This window comes from Haemaphysalis longicornis, unplaced genomic scaffold (genome assembly GCF_048455015.1).
Source record: "Haemaphysalis longicornis isolate Haplotype H1 unplaced genomic scaffold, Haemaphysalis longicornis Haplotype H1 scaffold_7, whole genome shotgun sequence".
NCBI classification, from domain to species: domain Eukaryota; kingdom Metazoa; phylum Arthropoda; class Arachnida; order Ixodida; family Ixodidae; genus Haemaphysalis; species Haemaphysalis longicornis.
Window position 1 is genome coordinate 32,232,066 of NW_027526422.1, and position 19,132 is coordinate 32,251,197.

At 48.1% G+C, this 19,132-nt stretch overlaps 2 protein-coding genes and 1 long non-coding RNA gene across 3 annotated transcripts in view; 1 reads left to right on the forward strand and 2 right to left on the reverse strand.

Moving 5' to 3' along the window:
* Positions 1-1,935: 1,935 nt before the first annotated feature.
* LOC144146233 (phospholipid-transporting ATPase ABCA3-like) lies at positions 1,936-4,782 on the reverse strand. The gene is made up of 3 exons (XM_077678198.1): positions 4,778-4,782; positions 3,276-3,498; positions 1,936-2,382 (listed from the first exon to the last, which is right to left on the reverse strand). Exons 1-3 carry the CDS (start codon positions 4,780-4,782, stop codon positions 2,095-2,097), a joined length of 516 nt encoding a protein of 171 aa, XP_077534324.1. The 3' UTR covers positions 1,936-2,094.
* Positions 4,783-6,575: 1,793 nt separating this feature from the next.
* LOC144146234 (uncharacterized) lies at positions 6,576-7,298 on the forward strand. Its single transcript, XR_013317676.1, has 2 exons — positions 6,576-6,823; positions 7,145-7,298. It is a non-coding gene; the product is annotated as an uncharacterized LOC144146234 (long non-coding RNA).
* Positions 7,299-14,434: 7,136 nt separating this feature from the next.
* LOC144146235 (phospholipid-transporting ATPase ABCA3-like) overlaps positions 14,435-19,132 on the reverse strand; it is a 51,895-nt gene continuing 47,197 nt past the window's right edge. The window contains exons 17-19 of the mRNA XM_077678199.1: positions 16,741-16,986; positions 14,826-15,013; positions 14,435-14,761 (exon numbers count right to left, since the gene is read on the reverse strand). Of these exons, the coding sequence (XP_077534325.1) occupies positions 14,581-14,761; positions 14,826-15,013; positions 16,741-16,986 (615 nt within the window). The 3' untranslated portion in view covers positions 14,435-14,580. The remainder of the gene's footprint in view (positions 14,762-14,825; positions 15,014-16,740; positions 16,987-19,132) is intronic.

Consider the following 19,132-nt stretch of genomic DNA (forward strand, 5'->3'; position numbering starts at 1 on the left):
GCAGAGAACACCACTAACGAGCTGAAAGTTCTTGAGCTGCCGGCGTAAGCGGCTGTTGGGTGGTCGTGGTCGTGCGGTGCCTTCAAGTCTTTCTATGATTCGGCGACAATAATTATCGCCACGTTGCAAGGCCGGTAAGTTGAGTGTGTCTTTAACGATGGCGCAAGGAATGGGTGCGATGGGTAGGACAGGTTGCGTCGACGCGGAGGCAGGGGCTGGCGATTTGGACAACGGGCAACGTGAAAGGGCGTCGGCATCCAAATGCTTCTTGCCGGACTTGGTAAGTAGCCGTAAAGCTGTACGGCTGCAGACGAAGAACCCAACGGCCAAGGCGTCCGGGAAGGTTCTTGAGTGTCGACAGCCAGCACAACGCATGGCGATCGGTAACGACAGTGAAATGCCTGCCGTATACGTAAGGGCGAAACTTTTGAATTGCCCAAACAACGGCGAGGCACTCCTTTTCCGTTATGCTGTAGTCTTGTTCTGGCGCCGTAAGCGAACGACTGGCATATGCAAGCACCCATATGCATATATATATATATATATATATATCGCACCAGACCGGTATTCTGGAGGTCGTGGGTTCGGATCCCACCTGTCGGGCATTTTTTCTCAGCTTTCTTTCTTTCCAAATTCTTTATCTGTTTTCTTGGCTGGCAATTTGTTTGACTCTCCAAACTGCACTTTTGTATTATAATCGTTACCGCATTATAATCGAATATATACGGTACATCGGGGGTTTACGGTAAAGCTACGGCGGTAGGTGTGGCAAACAGAAAACCTGAGTAATGGCAGCAAGAAGCCGGTGTTGATGGTAGCCGAACTGTGCTTCTACTAGGCTCACTAACGTTACGCCGCTTTCCCCCTGCATACACAATTTTTGCACTATCTGGTGTTGGTTCGTATGCTATCAGTAATGATTGGGGCTTTGCGTTACTTTTTCTTAAGTTGGGGGGCCGCTGTTCGGAGATTTTGTTCCGCGATACACAAAATGAGTTTTTCACTACTACCTGCAATACGGATTTATGCAGCAAGAAATCCCCGACGAAAACACCGCCGGCGGGGATTTGCTAGCCGCATAGCCAGTTGAATTTCACAAAGGTAAACACCGAGACATTTTTTTTTCTTTTTGTGCATTGCCGCACATTGCTCTTTTCCGCAATTAAGTAAAATTCCCTGCACCACTTAACTACGCAGGCGACGGTGGCACAAACACAAAATAACCTGAGCAAGAAGTGCGGCGGTGTTTAAGCAAATGGTAGGACACTTCTTACAGCCACAGTTCCCAAGTAAATACAAAATCGCAGTTCAAAGTGTCCACTCGAACGCCCAGAAATGTGCTTGTCAAAATAGTCAACACTTGCAGGAAAGCAAACACCATAGCTTGGACAAATGGTCAAGCTAGCACGCAGAAGAGCGCTTTTATTATTGTGAAAACACTCTGAAGTACGTGTGCGTTACGAGTAAAGCAGCCACTAAGTTCTGTGAACTCACCTGTAGAAAGTTTAACTATTCTAAGACTAATGTTGGCCCCTATACGCAAACACAACAAACGCTGAAACCTAAGTACATTATGTCTTGTTTAACTAAAATCATGGCATTAAAAATGGTTCCGGAAGTCAAAAGTAAAACTGTTTCATATGTCTACGGTATATTGAAACGCCTGCAAATATATGTATAACTGCAGATTTCTTAGTGACCAGCTGGTTAGCTGCGCATGAATGAATTGGCCAGTGCTATAGGGATTTGATGGACTGGCTTTATGCATGGTTACGAGGTACTGGGAGGGGGGGAGAGGGGGGGGGGCGTGTTCATTGCGAGGGCTCTAAAGGTTTTTTCATTTTCATTTTTTTTTTCATTTTTATTACCCTAAAGGCCCTTGCGGGTATTACAGAGGGGGGGGGGGGGACAAGAGATTTGCACAATGCACCCAAGCAGCAGAAAGTACATTCACTAAAAGTGTTAAAAAAGTACACAGAAGAATACAATAAACAGGTAATACCACATAGAAAAACAAGCGGAGGTATTGCAACTCTCATTAACAGAACAAATGTCAAAATAAATACACAGTGGAGGCCCGATCAAAAGTAGGACCTAGGCAACAAACGGGATGAGGTTGACCGGGTTCTCGCGGTCACGGTGGGGGTACTCCAAAGCGGGGCTGAACATTTCGACAGGGTCGCTGTTCGAGTATATGCGCATCTCAGCGCCGCTGAAGTCGACGACCTTGCGCTCGTGCGAGAAGCCGAGGAAGGCGTCGGCGAGGGACGCCTCGGACACCACGTAGTCCTCGATGGCTAGTTCGTTCTTCAGCTTCTCCATGCGCACGAACACGTCACTCCACGGGATGTCGGCGTCCGTAACGGTGTACTGCAGGATGTCCTACTCGGGGTCCGAAAAGAGAGATAGCAGTATCGGTGCGTGAGTGCGACAGCATGTGCGCTATTTGTCAAGATGCATCGATTACAACTAGCTTGGCTCGGAGTTGAGCATTCAAAAGCCTGTCCGGTGTCTTTAATGCGAAGGTAATTTGTTGCCAGGATGGCTACACTCATCAATCTTTCCCGCTCACTTTTTTTCATCCTCCTTTATGCGACAGTCCGTATTTGCTCAAATGATCTTAGATTTTTTTAACCAATTTAGCCTGATATCCGCCCTCCAGTTGCAATAGGGTAGCCGCGAATTAGCCATGTTAATACTTTTCAAAACCCTTGATTTTTCAGCGTTACGTTGCTAACGCGCGCTTTCACAATCCCAGCCAATCCACATCCAAATCCACCGCAGTCAACAAGGTACGGCCAATTGCTCGCACATCCTATGGGACTGTTCCACCAACCAAGACGGCGCAAGCTTCACAGAATACCCCGCAGATCTCCAAATCGCCATTGCATCAACCAGCAAGTCGGATCAAGAGTGGGCCATCCAGCAGGTTCTCAATGCACTCGAAAGGAACAGGCTCAGCAGAGGGGTCCCTGTCGAGTAGGGCTGCCCCAAGAGAATGCAACGCACGGCCACGTTGAGGTAGGCCCGTAAACCGGGCCTTACCTACTGCAGGACTCATTCAATAAAGTCCTTTCCAATCCAATCCAATGCGCCCTAAGGCCCTTGGGCCCTCTCTCGTTATGTTCGCGGTTGGGTTGGATTCGAGCAAACACGGTTGTCCGCAGCTCCGTCTAAGAGCGGTGTCGGCCTCTTCCGCCAGAATTGCGGCATCCGAAAGAGTTGTAACCATTCTTACTTTTCCGCTCGTGAACGACACTTGGATCTGCACGTACCTGGCGTATGTCCGAGATGAGCGAGGTGGGGAAGTGCCTCTTCATGGCGCGGTTGACCGTCTTGAAGAAGTCCCCCTGCGTGACCTGGTCCGGAGTGAGGCGCACGGTGGCCAGGAAGCGCTGGTTGCAGCTCTCCTTCAACTTGCTCGTTTCGCCGATCACCTGGAACTCGCCGCTCTCCAGCACGGCCACCCGGTCGCAGAACGTGTCGCCCTCCCACAAGCTGCGACCAGTGGCCACCAGATCGACACGCACTTATTCCCCGTGTTGTAAGGGCTCTGCTCTTGGTAGAAGGACGCTCTCAGCTGCTTCGCGCACCAACGGCAAGGAAAGAGTTCCCGGATGCCATCTCCCGCAAATTTACGACGTCACATGTCAGCAGTGCAACGGAATGAGTAAGCATGGTTACAGTGAATTAGAACAGTACGTTGTTTGGTAGAAACTCATTCAGGCATAGCATTCCCCCTGGCTAGAGGAAACAGCTGCAAACAGCTGGTGACTACCACTTCCTGTCGACAGATGGCATTTAATCAGGTTGTTCATATCTGCTTCCAAGCGAAGGGGGCTAACCAGCGGTCACTTTTAGATGCAACGCATCTCATGCTCACCCCTCTGTCCTTCCTGCGTCTGTGCGGCGTTGTCCGCACAGCTGCGCCTCTCCTCCTCTCCTCTCTCCGATAGCGAACACTCTCTCCCAAACAGCTGCGGGTTGGCGCAGCGCGCTCTCACTCCGTTGCTAGGCGCCGGTGGGCGGCGCTGCGCATGTGCAGTACTCTCTCTCTCCGCGCTCTCCTCTCCTTCGGGCGATGTGAATATAAAGCGGCATGCCGCGCTCCGGCGGTCTCAGTCGACGGTCGTCCGCCCACCACCCCTTCGCGTGAGAATCCCTGCTATAAGCGTAATCAATACGATGGAAAACGCCAATGGAACCCCCCCCCCCCCCCCATGAGATGCGTTGCATCACACCAGGGTTCCCGCGAAAGGAGGTGGGCGTAATTTTTGATACAAATAACATATGGCGGGTTTCACAACTCCGTATTTAGAGCGACTCTGCCCTCATATATTGGGAGGTAGAACAGACTTAGCTCCATCAACGGTCGCAGTCCTAAGCTACACCTATAGGATCAAAGAGGAACATGAAAGGCCAGGCCCTAACCCCTAAAATACGAAGTCATGAACCTGTGATGCGTTGCTTAAAGGACCGACAGCGGTTTATGCGCCGATAATGTTATCTTTAGAATTAGCTTGAATGATAAGATCGCGGCGTTGTTGGGCACACGCAAGGACATGGGACCTTCAAAACACCCACTTTTAACAGCAAAGCTGCTTAAGCTTGAACTTGGTCTGATGGCGTCCACACACAAAAAAAGAAAGATACCAAGAAAAAAACTTCCCCCGCTCGAGGGGCCCGCACTACTGCCAGCCACTGAGGCCCACTGGACGACTGCCGCGCCGTTCCGGGCGCCTCGCTCCGGTGCGACGCGCAAGAACACCGAGCGCACCTCATTGCTCACGCTCAGGTTACTAGCTGCGCTGGCTCGCGGCTTTCTGAGCTGAGAGAGCCACCCACTTTTTGGCTCAATAATTTCAACGTTTTTGTAGCGTGAGCTACACTGGCCGAGGTTGAGCAGTTTTGCGTGGCTCCTAGAGAGCCGTGCTGCGCATGCGCGAGGAAGAGTGAGGTCACACGGCGAACAGAACATTGCTCGCTGCCCGGCGTCTCTCACACACCCCACGCGCCCAGCGTCCTCGCCGACCTCCCTTCCGCACGTGGCGGCCCGGTCCACTTGATCATGCGAGGAGTGGCCGGGTGTGCAAACTATGGCTCGTGCGTCACAGCAACAGCGGCGTGCGCCTGTGGAACCAGCTTATATCTGGGGCGATTGGTGACGCTGTGCCGGAGCCGCTTGATAAATATACGTGTCACATAATGCGTATACCATGTGTGTGTCATTGAAGCAGCAGTAAGCATGATAATCAAGCTAGTCCTATAGACAACCAGGAAAGCTAAGAATTACCAGCTGAACCTTATCACACGCTACGTATATCCTGGCCAGCCGAGCTAAGCCACTGCTAATGTTTTTTCCTCCTCCTCCTCCCCACGTGAGAGTGTGCCTCGCGAGGAACGCCCGGCGCCGTCCACGCTTGCGCGTGGGCTTCCGCCACATGAGCAGCTCCCGCCTTCGTCAGCGTCGTGTATACCGACCATTGTGCCACGGGTCCGCCGCAGTGAGGACGATGAATTACTCCCTAGCAAAACAGGCAATTCCAGGTGTTCCACAGGGGAGCATCCTCGGCCCTTTTCTTTTTATTTGGTATTTAAATTAAATAGTAAACATTGATGAGTCTGTTAAATATATCATATATGCCGACGACACGAGTTTGTTATTCCCTGGTAAATCCGGAATTAACCTAAGCGAGCATGCTAACAAAACCCTGTCCGACAACACCGACAGAACAAAGGAAATTCTATTTTGCCCTCGACAAAAAAAAAAAAAAATTCACACTGCTTCCCATCCATATAGAAAATACTGAAATCGAAATAGTAGCGCATTTCAAAGCTTTAGGTGTATACTTCTTAGAGCATGCGTCCTGGGATAAACATATTAGTTACCTAAACGGGAAATTATCAGTTGAGACTGGCTGTATGCGGAAACAGTGCTTTTATTTTCGAATATCTGTTGATATCATTTTGTACAATGGTCTCTTTTCATCTCTATTGAATTATGGCGTATTAGTGTGGGGCACTACCACTCTTCGAAACATAGAAAACTACTACTTATGCAGAAACAAGTAATCCGAATTGGGCAATGGGCAATGTGGCAGCCGTCGACAATGTGGCAGCACGTCGACAGCAATGCTGAACAAGCACGTATTCTTTCTTGTACAGATTTTGACTGTCGCCTTTGGTGAGCATGCGCTTGCCTTGGAAAATGCTTCCCTCCGCTTGGATTCGCCAGCTGCCGCAGTTCGAGAAGAAAAGGACGCATTCACCGTTTCGACAATCTGCGACTTGATCGAGCCGATGCTGTATGAACGCGTGGAAGCTACCGACTACAGCGTCTCCTTCAGAGTGACGTCACGACTTTACAGCTACTTATACATACCGGCCAACGTCCCTCTGGCACAGGTCGGCGACTCTGGCTAGTTTCGGTTTCCGAAATTGTGGCGATCCTAGCGGCACGGTGCTGAGGCGTGGCCCTTCCCTTTCCCTCAGCGTTTCTTTCTTTCCACACCCTGCATGCTTCCGCGCCTCCTCACGCATGCGGAACAGCTCACCGGCGCCAATATTTTTTTTTTCTTTCTCTCGGCGCCCGCGGCGGGCCAGTTCGGTGCGTGCGTAAGCGAGCCGGCGTGCGAAGGGTTGCGCGGGTTGCCTAAGCGCCTCCACGGGCTGAAAGTTTCGCTGCATTATAAAATATATTCGAATGTATTCTAAATATGGGGCCGCGGAGGAAGGAGCGTCACCAGTCCTGCGCAGCTCTGTGGTGCAGCAACACAGGGCGAAACAGTTCGGCCAAGTTTCTTGTCTTCTCCAAAGATGACAGGTAAGCAAATTAACTTTGTACAAGTTAGTATTTTCCAAAAAAGCCGACCGATCGCACTCTTCTGTTTTCAAAATACTTCGCGCATGTAACAGGAAGTTAATGAGACATGTCAGTCGTCTTGGAGTGGAAACAAATGTGTAAATATATCCCAGCCTTGCAGGTACAAAAAGTTTTAATAGAAGTAAACGCGCGTTCGGCGCGCATAATTTTGCTCGTAAGGTGAATTTAAGGCGGCATTGCCGTTTTATGATTGCCTTAGTAACTGCTTGAACGTCGATTCAGGATTCTTATCAATGTATTTTTCATTGTTGTTTCGTGCAGTGGGTTTGAGTCTTGGTTGGGGCCCCAAGTCGAGGAAGGTTTGAGACTACCATGGACGTTTCCTCTGGTGAATCTCCCCAACCCCTCCAAAGTCATCACGCTGAACCTGCTCACAAAGAAGGCAAGCCTAACTGTACGTTCTTCTTGTCATTGACTTCGTACATATTACCACGGCGATTGTTGGCGTTGTGGCGGTGTGCCCTGACCAATTCTTCCTGAGCCATCTTGCTCCAAAAACGGATATCTGCGGCAAAACTGCTGCCAAGCGTTGCTTCAGTGCTCCGAAAAATCTGGAGTAATACCGCGGTGTTCGATGCCACTCGATTTGCACAGGGATCAGTGGAAGGCCAAGCCGAAATACATGCGTTGTCTGCAGCCCCCATTGCAAGCGTTTTGCTCATTAAAAAACAAACAAAAAAAAACAAAGTAGCATTGCCGGGTTTGCTCTTCAATCTAACGTGCGCGCCCGCACCTTGTCATCTTATCGCGAGTGGCCTTGCTGTTCCATAGTTCTAAGTTAGAATCGTCATGCCGTATTGGACAGGATGACATAAGAGGCGAGGCCCAGACACGAGCTAGAGAGTAGCTTGTGACAACCTAGCCGATGCAAGTAATGAGCGCACGGTACATTCGGCTTACATTACAGGAACGCTTTTTTTTCAGCGCGTCTTCTCTCTCTCTCTCTCCCCCCCCCCCCCCCCCGCCCCCCCACCCCGCCTTCCGGTAATGAGACTGTGACGGTGCGTTCGAGTTGTGTTGCGATTGTGTTCTGTGCTATACGACGTGGTTGCGCATTATTTTTGTACGCAGATATAATCCAGCAATGAGTGGTCAATAGTGCGGTGATTGTGTTGCAACAGTTTTTTCTCGCTGCATTTTGTTGGTGTGAACATGATTTCTCGGCAGTGTATGCAGGTTAATGGCCGGTTTAACGCTTTCTTTCAGAGCTTGCGTTAACTGGCCAAAAAGGCAGGCCTTGAAGCATACCTGTGCGTGCTTTCCTTTAATTTATATTTATGTGGAGCAATCACTCTGTTCGCAAATGTGGTGTGTTTACGAGAGTGTAAATGCTTCTGACGCGATCTTACTGCGGTACATTTTGTCCGCATAAGCGCCAGGTGTGTGTCACAGCCCGGCGTCGCGAAACCAGCCTATGCAAGGAGCTGATTGTAATTCCACTGCCCTGAAATTTACTAACAGTACCACCGCAAGCAGTGTTCGTTCAGATGCTCATGCTACGGCTATACACTACGATGTAAATCGGTTTCGTGTGCTTTCATAATCTAGCGGAGCACTCATACCTGACAGCCCGCCAGTTACGCTTCATATCTCGGATATTGATCACTACCCCGAACAAGACAATGTGGCATACATTTCACGGACATTCTACGCAATAAGTACGATAGCTAATGCAAAATTACATCCGGGAGTCAGCACAAATAATTTACGGCTGGGTCATCTTGTCGCGAGGTGAGCTTTCCCAAACAGTCATCGGTTACATATATCCCCCGCTCATATCCAAGGCCGTGACTAAACGCTTCTTCGAAACATCATCAAATGACACAGGGAGCCTGCAGAATTTAGCACAAAAGTGAAATCAGGGAGCCTTATCAGATACCACACTCTTCCAACGACACCTTTAATCGCTTGTAAACTTCCGTACTGTATACTTCAAAAAATGTGTCCGCCGAGTGATCAGCTGTTCGAAAAACAAAATAAAAGTCGAAAAACAAAATAAAGGTGAACGCTCAGCTTGTGTGTGATTACTAAAACGGTCATTCCTTGATTTCGCTCCGCATTTGTACATAACGACAGTTAAGCGCCTCCTTCCTCCTCCTCCCTGTCTTGGAAAACATCAGTGCATTTCGCATCTAGTTGGTTCAGTGAGTTCAACCTTGCTTAAAGTAAGACGAACGTCTCTAGGATTTCGGAAGCTGTACTGGGTTTTTTTCATTCCCGCGCGAGCTATTACATTGCTTCCGGACTTGGCAGACCATTTATTTTTCCGTGGTTTCATTAACTCTCCTTGGTCCATGCTATCAGGCGGGAGTGGGACCATATTTAACGACCTACAGATTTGGAATATACTTAACATTATCTCGTGGCTTCTATTTCTATAAGAACACAAGCTATTGTCAGGTATTAGGTAATCACCTCCCCGAATGATATTTTTCTACGACGTATACACTAAAAAGAAGGCCTAATTCGTTGTCCGCGCTGCAAAACAAAACCAATCTCTCAATGTGCCAATATTAGGACTAAACGAGGCGTCAATAGCATTCACTTGCGGCTGAGATATTCGGAGGTGACAGTGGTGATATGCCGCTGCCGTCGCCGACGGCCGTAAGGGCGGCGAAGAAGCGCGCAGTACCGCGTCCCCGGTTAGCTCTTGTTCGCGTTCGAGCACTCTAATTTTTTTTTTGAAGTGCCCTAAACGTACTATTTGCTTACAGACATCACCATAACAAGATGTTCAGGGCGAAGAAAGGCAAATAAAAACTCCCACCTCCCCTCGCGGGAACCCCTGTGTAGATGCGACGCATAGGCGGAGCGGCGAAGGGACCGCGTTTTATAGCGCGCATAACGTTGAGGGGACTGCGTAAGCCGGTCCCAGTCGATGACGACGTTGGCGTACTTGTAAAGCGGCGTGGACTCTAGGTGTTTGAGCCAAGCGTGGATGTTGCTTCGCCGGAGAACGGCACACCGGTTATATGCGCTGCGCGCCCGAAGGAGAGGAAACCGCGGAAGAGAGAGTACTGCACATGCGCCGGCCCCAGCGCGTCTGCCGCGTCTATGACGCAACGTGCCGCGGCTATGACGCAACACAATCCAACACAATCCACTTTAATCCAATGCAATCCAATCCAATCCAAGCCAATCCAATCGAATCCAATCCAATGCCCCTCGCGAGAGAGCGTTCGCTATCGGAGAGGAGAGGGGGTGAGCGGCGGAGAGCGCAGCTGGCGCGGCGAGGAGAATGGGGAGGGGTGGACGACGACGACGACGACGCCGGAGGGGCAAGGCGAGTGAATCAGATGCTCTGCATCTAAAAGAAGCGAAAGAGAACCAAAACATTGCATGAGCCGCTATCATCTGCGCAGCGGACATCCCGTAAGCGCCGCGGAGAAGCGGTGGCAGGCGGCGCAGCGATCACGAAGCTCGAGGCGTATAACGTCCGTTTAAGCACACTGGTAAAGGAGGCACCAGCTAAGTTTTGGAGGACAATCACACCGAAGACCTCAAGTACTAATACATTTAACGTAGGCAATGATTTTACATCCGATGCTGCTAAGATTTCTGATGCCTTCAACACCCACTTTGAATCCGTATTTTCAAAATATGATAATAGTATGCCCTTATTTGACAATTTCCAGACATTGCTTCCGATTGAAGATTTGAAAATAACAGAAAGTGGAATATTTACCCTCTTGCTTAATTTAGATGTGAAAAAATCGGATGGACCGGATAATATACCTAATGCATTCCTTGAACGATACGCTGAGTGGTCATCTAAATTTTTGTTAATTATTTACAGTACATCCCTTTCGACAGATACCTTGCGTGATGACTGGAGAATTTCCAAGATCAAACCACTGTTTAAAAATGGCGATAAGCAGCTTATTTCTAACTATCGGCCTATAGCTTTAACATGTAGGTGTTGTAAAATCTTCGAACATCTTATCCATAAGCATATTACGCTCTTCTTAGAAAATTACTCAATATTAACACCAATGCAACATGGATTCCGGCGTGGTTTTTCTACTGTAACTCAACTGGTTGAAATGACACATGACTTCGCCGCAGCTATTAATGAAAGAAAACAGATAGACGTAGTTTTTTTTTAGATTTTGCCAAAGCATTCGACAAGATTTCCCATTCTAAATTGCTCATTAAACTGAACACTTTATTGAAAAACCGGCAACTGTGCAACTGGATTAAATCGCATCTAACATCCCGGCAGCAATACGTTGTTTTTAAAGACACTCCCTCAAACATGTTACCTGTTGGCTCAGGGGTTCTCCAGGGCTCTATGCTCGGCCCGTTGTTATTTTTGCTCTTCATTAATGATATTGTTGATAATTGCAGTGTTAAAATACGATTATACGCTGGTGATTGTGCGCTGTATTCCCTTATTCACACAGTCGAAGACCAAGTAAAGCTTAACACAGAAATTGAGAAACTCATGAAGTGGTGTAGTTCTTGGCAAATGTGTGTCAACTATCAGAAAAGTGTGGCTATGTCGATAACAAATAAGAAGTATCCCCTTGTTTATAATTACACAGCTGATGGAAATATCCTAAATCGAGTAACCGAGTACAAGTATCTAGGCTTGCATATATGTATTGATTGATTGTACGGTTTAACGCGCCGACGCAACGCAGGCGATGAGGCGCGCCGTAGTGGAGGGCTCCGGATTAATTTTGACCACCTGGGGATCTTTATCGTGCGCCGAAATCTCGTACACACGGGCGTTTTTGCTTTTCGCCTCCATCAGAAAAGCGGCCGCCGCGGCCGGGAATCGAACCCGCGACCTCGTGCTCAGCAGCGCAACGCCTTAGCCACTGAGTCACCGCGGCGGGTCTTGCATATATGTAGCAACCTCCACTGGGATCGACATATCAACTACATAGCTAATAATGGAATGATGAAATTACATTTTTTGAGACGTTCTCTTCGATATTCGTCATGCGACACTAAACTTCTGCAATACAAATCTCTTATCCAACCCATTCTTGACTATGGAAACATTATCTGGGATCCATACACCAATGTAAATATCCATAAACTAGAGAGAATCCAAAACAAGGCTGTCCGATTTATTTTTAATAAATACGGCCCAACGTCAGTCTCTGAATTAGTTGCCAAAGCGGGACTGAAACGAACTGCAGAAAGGAATAGAATTGCCCGTTTGTTGTTCTTTTTTAAGATAGTTAATGGTCGAATGAATAGCACCAAAGGTGAATATTTAAACTTCGCTTCCGGTTACTCTACCAGACAACGTCACAAACACACTGTCGTTCCTTTCCAGCCCAAAAATAATGTCTTCAAGTATTCCTTTCGTCCGCGTACTGCCAAAGAATGGAATGAGCTTGACAGTAAAATTATTGAAACAACCAGTATTGAGGAATTTGAAAAATTGATATCTGACTAGCTATGGTTGCTTTTTTTTTTTTTGCATGTGAAACCTTTTCTATGTTGTTTGAAGTGCATTGTTCTGTGTTCTGACTTCAGTATTGTACTGTTCATATTGTTGTTGTACCATGTGCACGCACTCTGCTATGGCCCCACGTAGGAGCTAGCAGTATTGGTAAATAAATAAATAAATAAATAAATAAATAAATAAATAAATAAATAAATAAATAAATAAATAAATAAATAAATAAAGTACCTCCGCTATCCCATACAAGTAGACTGTTTCACGACCTAACAATTCATCATCATCATCATCATCATAATCACCACCACCACCAGCCTATCTACGCCCACTCCAGGGCAAAGGCCTCTCCCATCATTCTCCAATTACCCCGGTCCTGTGCCAACTGTGACCAATTTGTCCCTGCAAACTTCTTGATCTCATCCGCCCATCTAACTTTCTGCCGCCCCCTGCTACGGTCGCCTCACAATTATCAATGTAAAATTACTATACCCATTTAAGTTATCTCGGAACTTTAAATCTGAAATAACCAGAAACGGTGGCACAATGGCCGAACTTGCGAAACTACCGAAAAACGTCATTTCCCACCCAACCCGCAGTCTCGAGCAATGGCAAGTTGACACGTGCCGCACAAATTATGGAAAGCAAATGCTGAAATTTTGCCTCCCTTCAATGCTCAATTGATTTTATTGCGAACATGGAACTGATATTTTTACACTCGCTTTTAAAGAGCTGCGTAACGTGTTTTTGTAGTGCTCATAAACTTCCTGTATATTTTTTTTTTCATTGTATTCTGTTTCTCCATTGTTATCCATGACATTCATAAGTTGTTGCATTACCGGATTAACTATTATTCTTAGCGTCACACATTATGGAATGCTTTACTAACCTCCTGGTACACACAAAAATCCTTTCCCTGATCTAGCCACTATAGTACGGTCTCTGTTCTTTGTTATCGTTTCTTTTTTTGTTTTAGAAAGGTGTCGCTCTGCTTCTGTACGCGAAAAACATGTACTTGCTTTGTTCAACACGAACATGCCCTCCTGTTAATCTCCACCGTGTGCCATCTAGGGGGCACGGACCTTTGTCAAGTCTTTGCATGGCTTTTTGTCCGTGCATCCAAACATCCTTGAGGTTGAAGTTAACTGAATTGAATTGAGTTCAATTGAAATTTGTAAAGCCACCCCTTCACAAGCCACATATGGAGACGTTTACCCGACCAGCCGACGAAGAAGTTAAAGTGTATACCGAAGCGAGGACGCACCGCGAGGACGCACCGCAAGAGGATTCGCCCTACGCGGCTGTGCCGTCGGAAGACTCCAACGAAAGGGATCACGACGATTGCTACTGAATAAAACACTGTACATACTTTAATCGTCTTTGCTTTACAGTGCCGTCCTAAACGACTTTGCACTGCTGGGGTCCGGCTGCTCCCTCTCTTCTGGAATCCGCCGCCAGTGTGGGGAGAAGCTGGGTCGACTGCCAGCTCTGCCGTGTCTCCTGCAGCCTTGCACCACTAATGCAAGCTGCGCCAGTTTTATTTTTTTTGCGCCGTGTTTTTGAAACAGGGGGGGGCTTGCGGTCATCGATGGCATTCATAAGTGCGGCCACGTGAGAGTGAATACGGCAATCAAACCATACTTATCATATATATTAAGATAACTATCATATATAGCCAGAGAACGACGGGACTCCGTGTTATTAAAAAAGACGTACCAAACAGTTTTGCCCGACGTCTGCTAGTGCTGATTTGCTCACACTTTATAAACAAATTAAGAAGCCAACTGAATATTGTTTAGTACTAACCCAACTCATTTTAAGCGGCGACAAGCCAGTCTACGCGAATGCATTACTGGTGGGAATTTCGGTATCGCAGTTTGCCAACCAGGACGTAAGAAGCGGAAACCTTAATCATCAAAAAAATATAAAAATTCTATACGGAAGTTGGAAGTCGCAATATCATTCGAATCAACTTTTTCCTCACCATATCTAACAAACCGCATGCAGCTTCGTTCGTCTGAACGTAGGGTTCAGAAATCTGCTACATGACCGATTATATAATATTTTCGTATACGGAAGCATACGCCCGTTCATGCGCGTTTAGTAATTATAGCCAACGCCACGGAAGGGCGACATTTCAAATAGACAACTTCTAGTACTGTTCCATCGCAAAAGCTCTGAAGAGCTACGCCAAAGCATCCAGTGTTCGCCGTGAGAAAATCTGCCGCGTTCTTTCCGCGTGACATTGACACCTTGCGAGATCGCACGTGAGCCCGGCTTCTCAGTACCAGTGCGAGGCAAACACGATGCTCGATTCGCTGCTGTTGTGCATCTTCTCGATGCAGCGGAGGAGGCGGCCTCGCGACAGCGGGTCAACCTCTCGCGTGCACTCGTTGAGGATGACCAGCTTCGGGTTGCCGACCAGGGCCAGTCCGACGGACAGCTTGCGCTTGTCGCAACTCCTGTAAGGCAAAAGAAGCGATCAGTGAGCGGCGGGCTCTCGGGCAGCGATGTGTGGGGGCAGACCTGAGCCCGTCAATGCGTTGGTTGGCGAGCTTGCGGAGCCCTACTTTGCCCACGACGAAGGAGACCTCGGTGTCGATGTCGGCGGCGGCGATGCCTCGTAGGCGCGCCATGAGCTCCAGCATCTCGCGGCTGGTCAGCCTCGGAATCACGGGGTTCTCCCTAGGGCAGTAGCCGATCTGCCGCTGGTACTGCGTCGTCACAGCAGCGAAAGGGGAAAGGGGGAGCGGTAATGCTGTGGAGTCAGCGGCTCATTTGTCGTTTTGCGCAGCAAGCGTGGTGAACACACGTGCACGGATTCGCACCAAAGGAATCCGCAACAAAGGAACTTTTAATCCTGCCAGTAAGCCATCTGTCGGGAGGTAGCAAAGGCAGAACGCTGCTTGGTGTCATGCTTAAAGAGACAGACAACCAATCTTCGTGGAGTATCTGCTCTTTATCCCAAATAAGAGGGCACTTTTAACTGAAATAGTTTCTCTGACAGGGCTCTGGGACCTTTGAAAGCGGAATGTTTAGATCTATCAACTTTAATATGCTGCCAAAAAGGATTGCTGGCGTCCATAACATTGAGCCGCCCAGGAAAATACTGTTAGTAGTACGGGAGATGAAAAGCGTTTAAAAACGTGTCCCCAGCTAAAGCAATAATGAAATGCAACATGTACCATTTGTATGTGGTTTTTAAATCACGCATTGAAGCCGACGGAGCTATCACCTTTAGTCATAGACATGGAGCTACGTTTCCGACTTCAGAAAGCGTAGTGCCAAATTAAAATTATTTCCGCCAATTTATTTAGAAATTTCTTGGGGTTATCCCACAATATAAAACACTGACTTTAAAACGAGCTAGAGGACATGCAGTCGCGCTTATTACGGAGTACATATCTAGCTACTGGGGCAGACATGTTGGCTGAAGCCAGGAAGGTAAGAGCATGTATTATAGAAGGTGAACATCACTTCAACAACACAAGCATGGTGGCAGAGGGATGGTAATAGAGCAAGGACAGGATGTCGGTGGAGTAATGAAGCGAAAAAACCCGAGCATAAGTTTATTTAGGCAATGCCTGGCAGCTGGTGGAAGTCGCTTGGAAGAGTTTTTCTCCTGTAGTGGAGAGCCGATGGCTGATAAATTTTGGCAACCTGTATAGTGATGGGAGGATTGCACAGGCACAGTAAAATCTAGCTAAGTAAAGTCTTAAGAAAAAAAGCTCGTGGAGCTATCGCAAGAGTTTGGTGGAAAGGTTTTCCCTGAAGATTAGTGCTCGTAAACATGAACGTTGGCAGGCTGCTTGAGTAGTTGCATTTATGAGCACCGTAGTTAATGTGGCTTAACAATACATTTCCCCACGGAAACACGAAACAGAAAAAAAAATCGCTGCAAAGCCTTTGCAACGAAACTTTTCTCTTTTCTTCCCACAAGACATGATCAGTTGGAAGTTTATTGGAGAGGTCTTCATCACGAAGTGCACTAAAACAAGCGGATGATGATGATGTTAATGATGATGATGACGGCGACGACGGCGGCGGCGACGGTGGCGATCTCTTGCACAGAAGTGTTTCCTGCGTTCCCCCTAAAAGCAATGTTGAATTGCGCAAAGTGGTACGACACCAAATAGGGACCCGAAGTGGACGCCGTTCGGTTTTGAGCGTGTATGGGCGTATGTGTGGGTGTTTGCGAGCGGTCACCGTCACTAATTACCACTTAGTAAGAAAGAAGTTTGTTTCTCTATTTTTTATGCAGCTACTTTTGACCTGGCCTATTTTAGTTCCGCTGATAAGTCCCCGTTCCTCCTTGCTTCTATTGGATCCGCCAGCCGACACGACACTGATCGAAATGCTTAGTGCGACGGGCCCATCAAACGGAGTCTCGAATCTACGGGCTCGGAAACGCAGACGGGCGGTCTAAGCATGAGCGGCTCACCTCGACCTTTTGGGTGGCGGCAGACGTCCCGTAAAGGAGGAGCGACCCTTCCAGGAGAACGTTCTCGCCGGCCAGCGCCATGAGTAGGTTGGCGCGGCCCGAGTTGGCCACGCCGATGACGCCGAACACCTCGCCCTTGTCCACGTGGAACGACAGGGGCCCGATTACGCATGACTTCGTGTCCAGGCGCAGCTCGCACGCTAGCAGGCCGGGAACGCGCTGACTAGCGCTGTCGCCATTCTCCTCCTGCGAGCGGGATGCCGGGAAAACTTTGCCACCTCTTTCTTAAGAAAGTTGATAGAATCGCAACGCCTTCTCACATCAAAACTGCGTCAAAAGTGCGTCCAATCAATTGTCAAACCTTGAATGACCGAAATCGCAAGCGAAGAGCGAACCCATGCGACGATTTTTTGCGCACCAAGTAAACGCATCTACGAATGATCTAAACGTATACCGATACGTGGTTTATGCAATAAAAGTTACTATTGTACTCCTCCCTTACCCGCCGCGGTGGCTCAGTGGCTAAGGCGTTGCGCTGCTCAGCACGAGGTCACGGGCAACGTTACTAGATCTATTCGAGTTGTAAAACTCCGCCTGAAAGCGGTGCGTGAACGTGACCCCTGTTCGTTTACGCCCGCGTGGTGGCGCTGCTGCCACGGCGGGCGCTTCGTATTGCAGCACTCCGCAGTAACCGCGAAGCAAATGGGTTCTTTTCGAGTTGATTATGTCATAATTTCTGGTTTTAAGCTGGTGGGGCAGGTTCAAAACGTATATATTTGCGTGCTTGACGTATGTAAATGTCTGTACTGACGCTGTGGTCTGGGCACGCAGTGCTATACGTTGCAGTGCCACGCAGTGCTCGGTGCCGACGAGCCCGTCTGACTGTCCCTGTTCGTTCTGCGCACTAAGTACATAATGGATAGGGCAGTGCATACAATGTTTAGCAGTAGCATGTAAAGCCCCAAGTATGCTAGGCAATCTCGCGAGAGTTTTTTAGGGTCCTCTGAACTAAAATACCGGCATCGATAACTGACGTTAGATATCCGCGAGAACTACCTGAAAATTTGAAACGCCAACCTGAGCCGAAGTTTTATTATTAAATTTTGGGGACTTGACACTTCATCCGGCATAAATGTATGTCTGCAAGGTGCTGGTTCGCAATGCAGCATTCCGGCTTAAAACGCGAACGGATGTTTTCGAAACGGTCGAGTCGGAATTTCAGGATTTCAGCTCGTGTGGCATGTTCGGGCTTAGATTTGGGTGCCTGGTGCGCGCAAATTTCAGTACGAAAGTAAATTCTGCGTGCTGGGCCCACAACGCCAGCGAAGGCGAGGGAGGCGGCAAGCATGACAAAAACAACGCGCTTGATAGTTAATTTCCTTTTGAACTGTTTTTGCACGCTAGCATTTTTTTTTTATGACGTGAGAGCGGCTGTGTTGGGAACGTTCTCTGTCAGGTAACTTTCATATTAAATTAGTATATAACCTCATCTGCATTCGTGCTCCTACGTGGAACAGGTTCTAGGACATCTGCGATGCTCGTATTTCATTTTCTAACCAAATCCTTCCTAACTACGCAAAGAAGCATTTTTTCGATTTGTGTACAATTAGTGCCGGTGGCATTTGACGGCGGTCTTCATATGCACGATAGCAAAGCCTCTAAACTTCTAGAGGAATGTTCCCACATGTTAGATGAAAAGAACAGAGAAGAGGGCACGAGCTACGATTGTAGGTACTATTTTATACGTTTCACATGCACGGTCAAAGCAGGCTAGTTTCATGCAGCCGCTGTCATCTCTGGAAATGCTTCCCCATAACAATAATGGGTGCATGTGAATATGTGGTTTGCATAGTAAACGTACAAATGTTCTATCAGTGCACAACGTGATGGAAGACGTACCAAAATAAATATCCGGAAAGAGCTGTGCCATTCGTGAAGGCGTAATGGGTCCTTGGGTAGATTCCTCTTTTCGTTCGAAAATCACGCTAAACTCTGGCCACTGCTTCAACAAGTAGCAAAACAACGCGGCATGTTAACTCACGAAGCACACGGGTTCGATTCCCAGCCGCTGCGGCCGCTTTTCTGATGGAGGCGAAAAGCGAAAACGCCCTTGTGTTCGAGATTTCGGCGCACGTTAAAGATCAACAGGTGGTCAAAATTAATTCGGAGCCCTCCACTACGGCGCCTCATCGCCTGCGTTGCGTTGGCGCGTTAAACCCTGTGGTTTGGGATTGATCGATGAATCAATCAATCACGAACTGCAGACGGGCATTTGGGGAGCGCAGTGCGAATGCAAACAAAAATGCCACCCACGCACAAACTCACTCCAACATGCGGTTTCACGCGACGGCTGCGTTCCGAAGCCAGCGGACCGGGCCGACCGTGTCGCGCG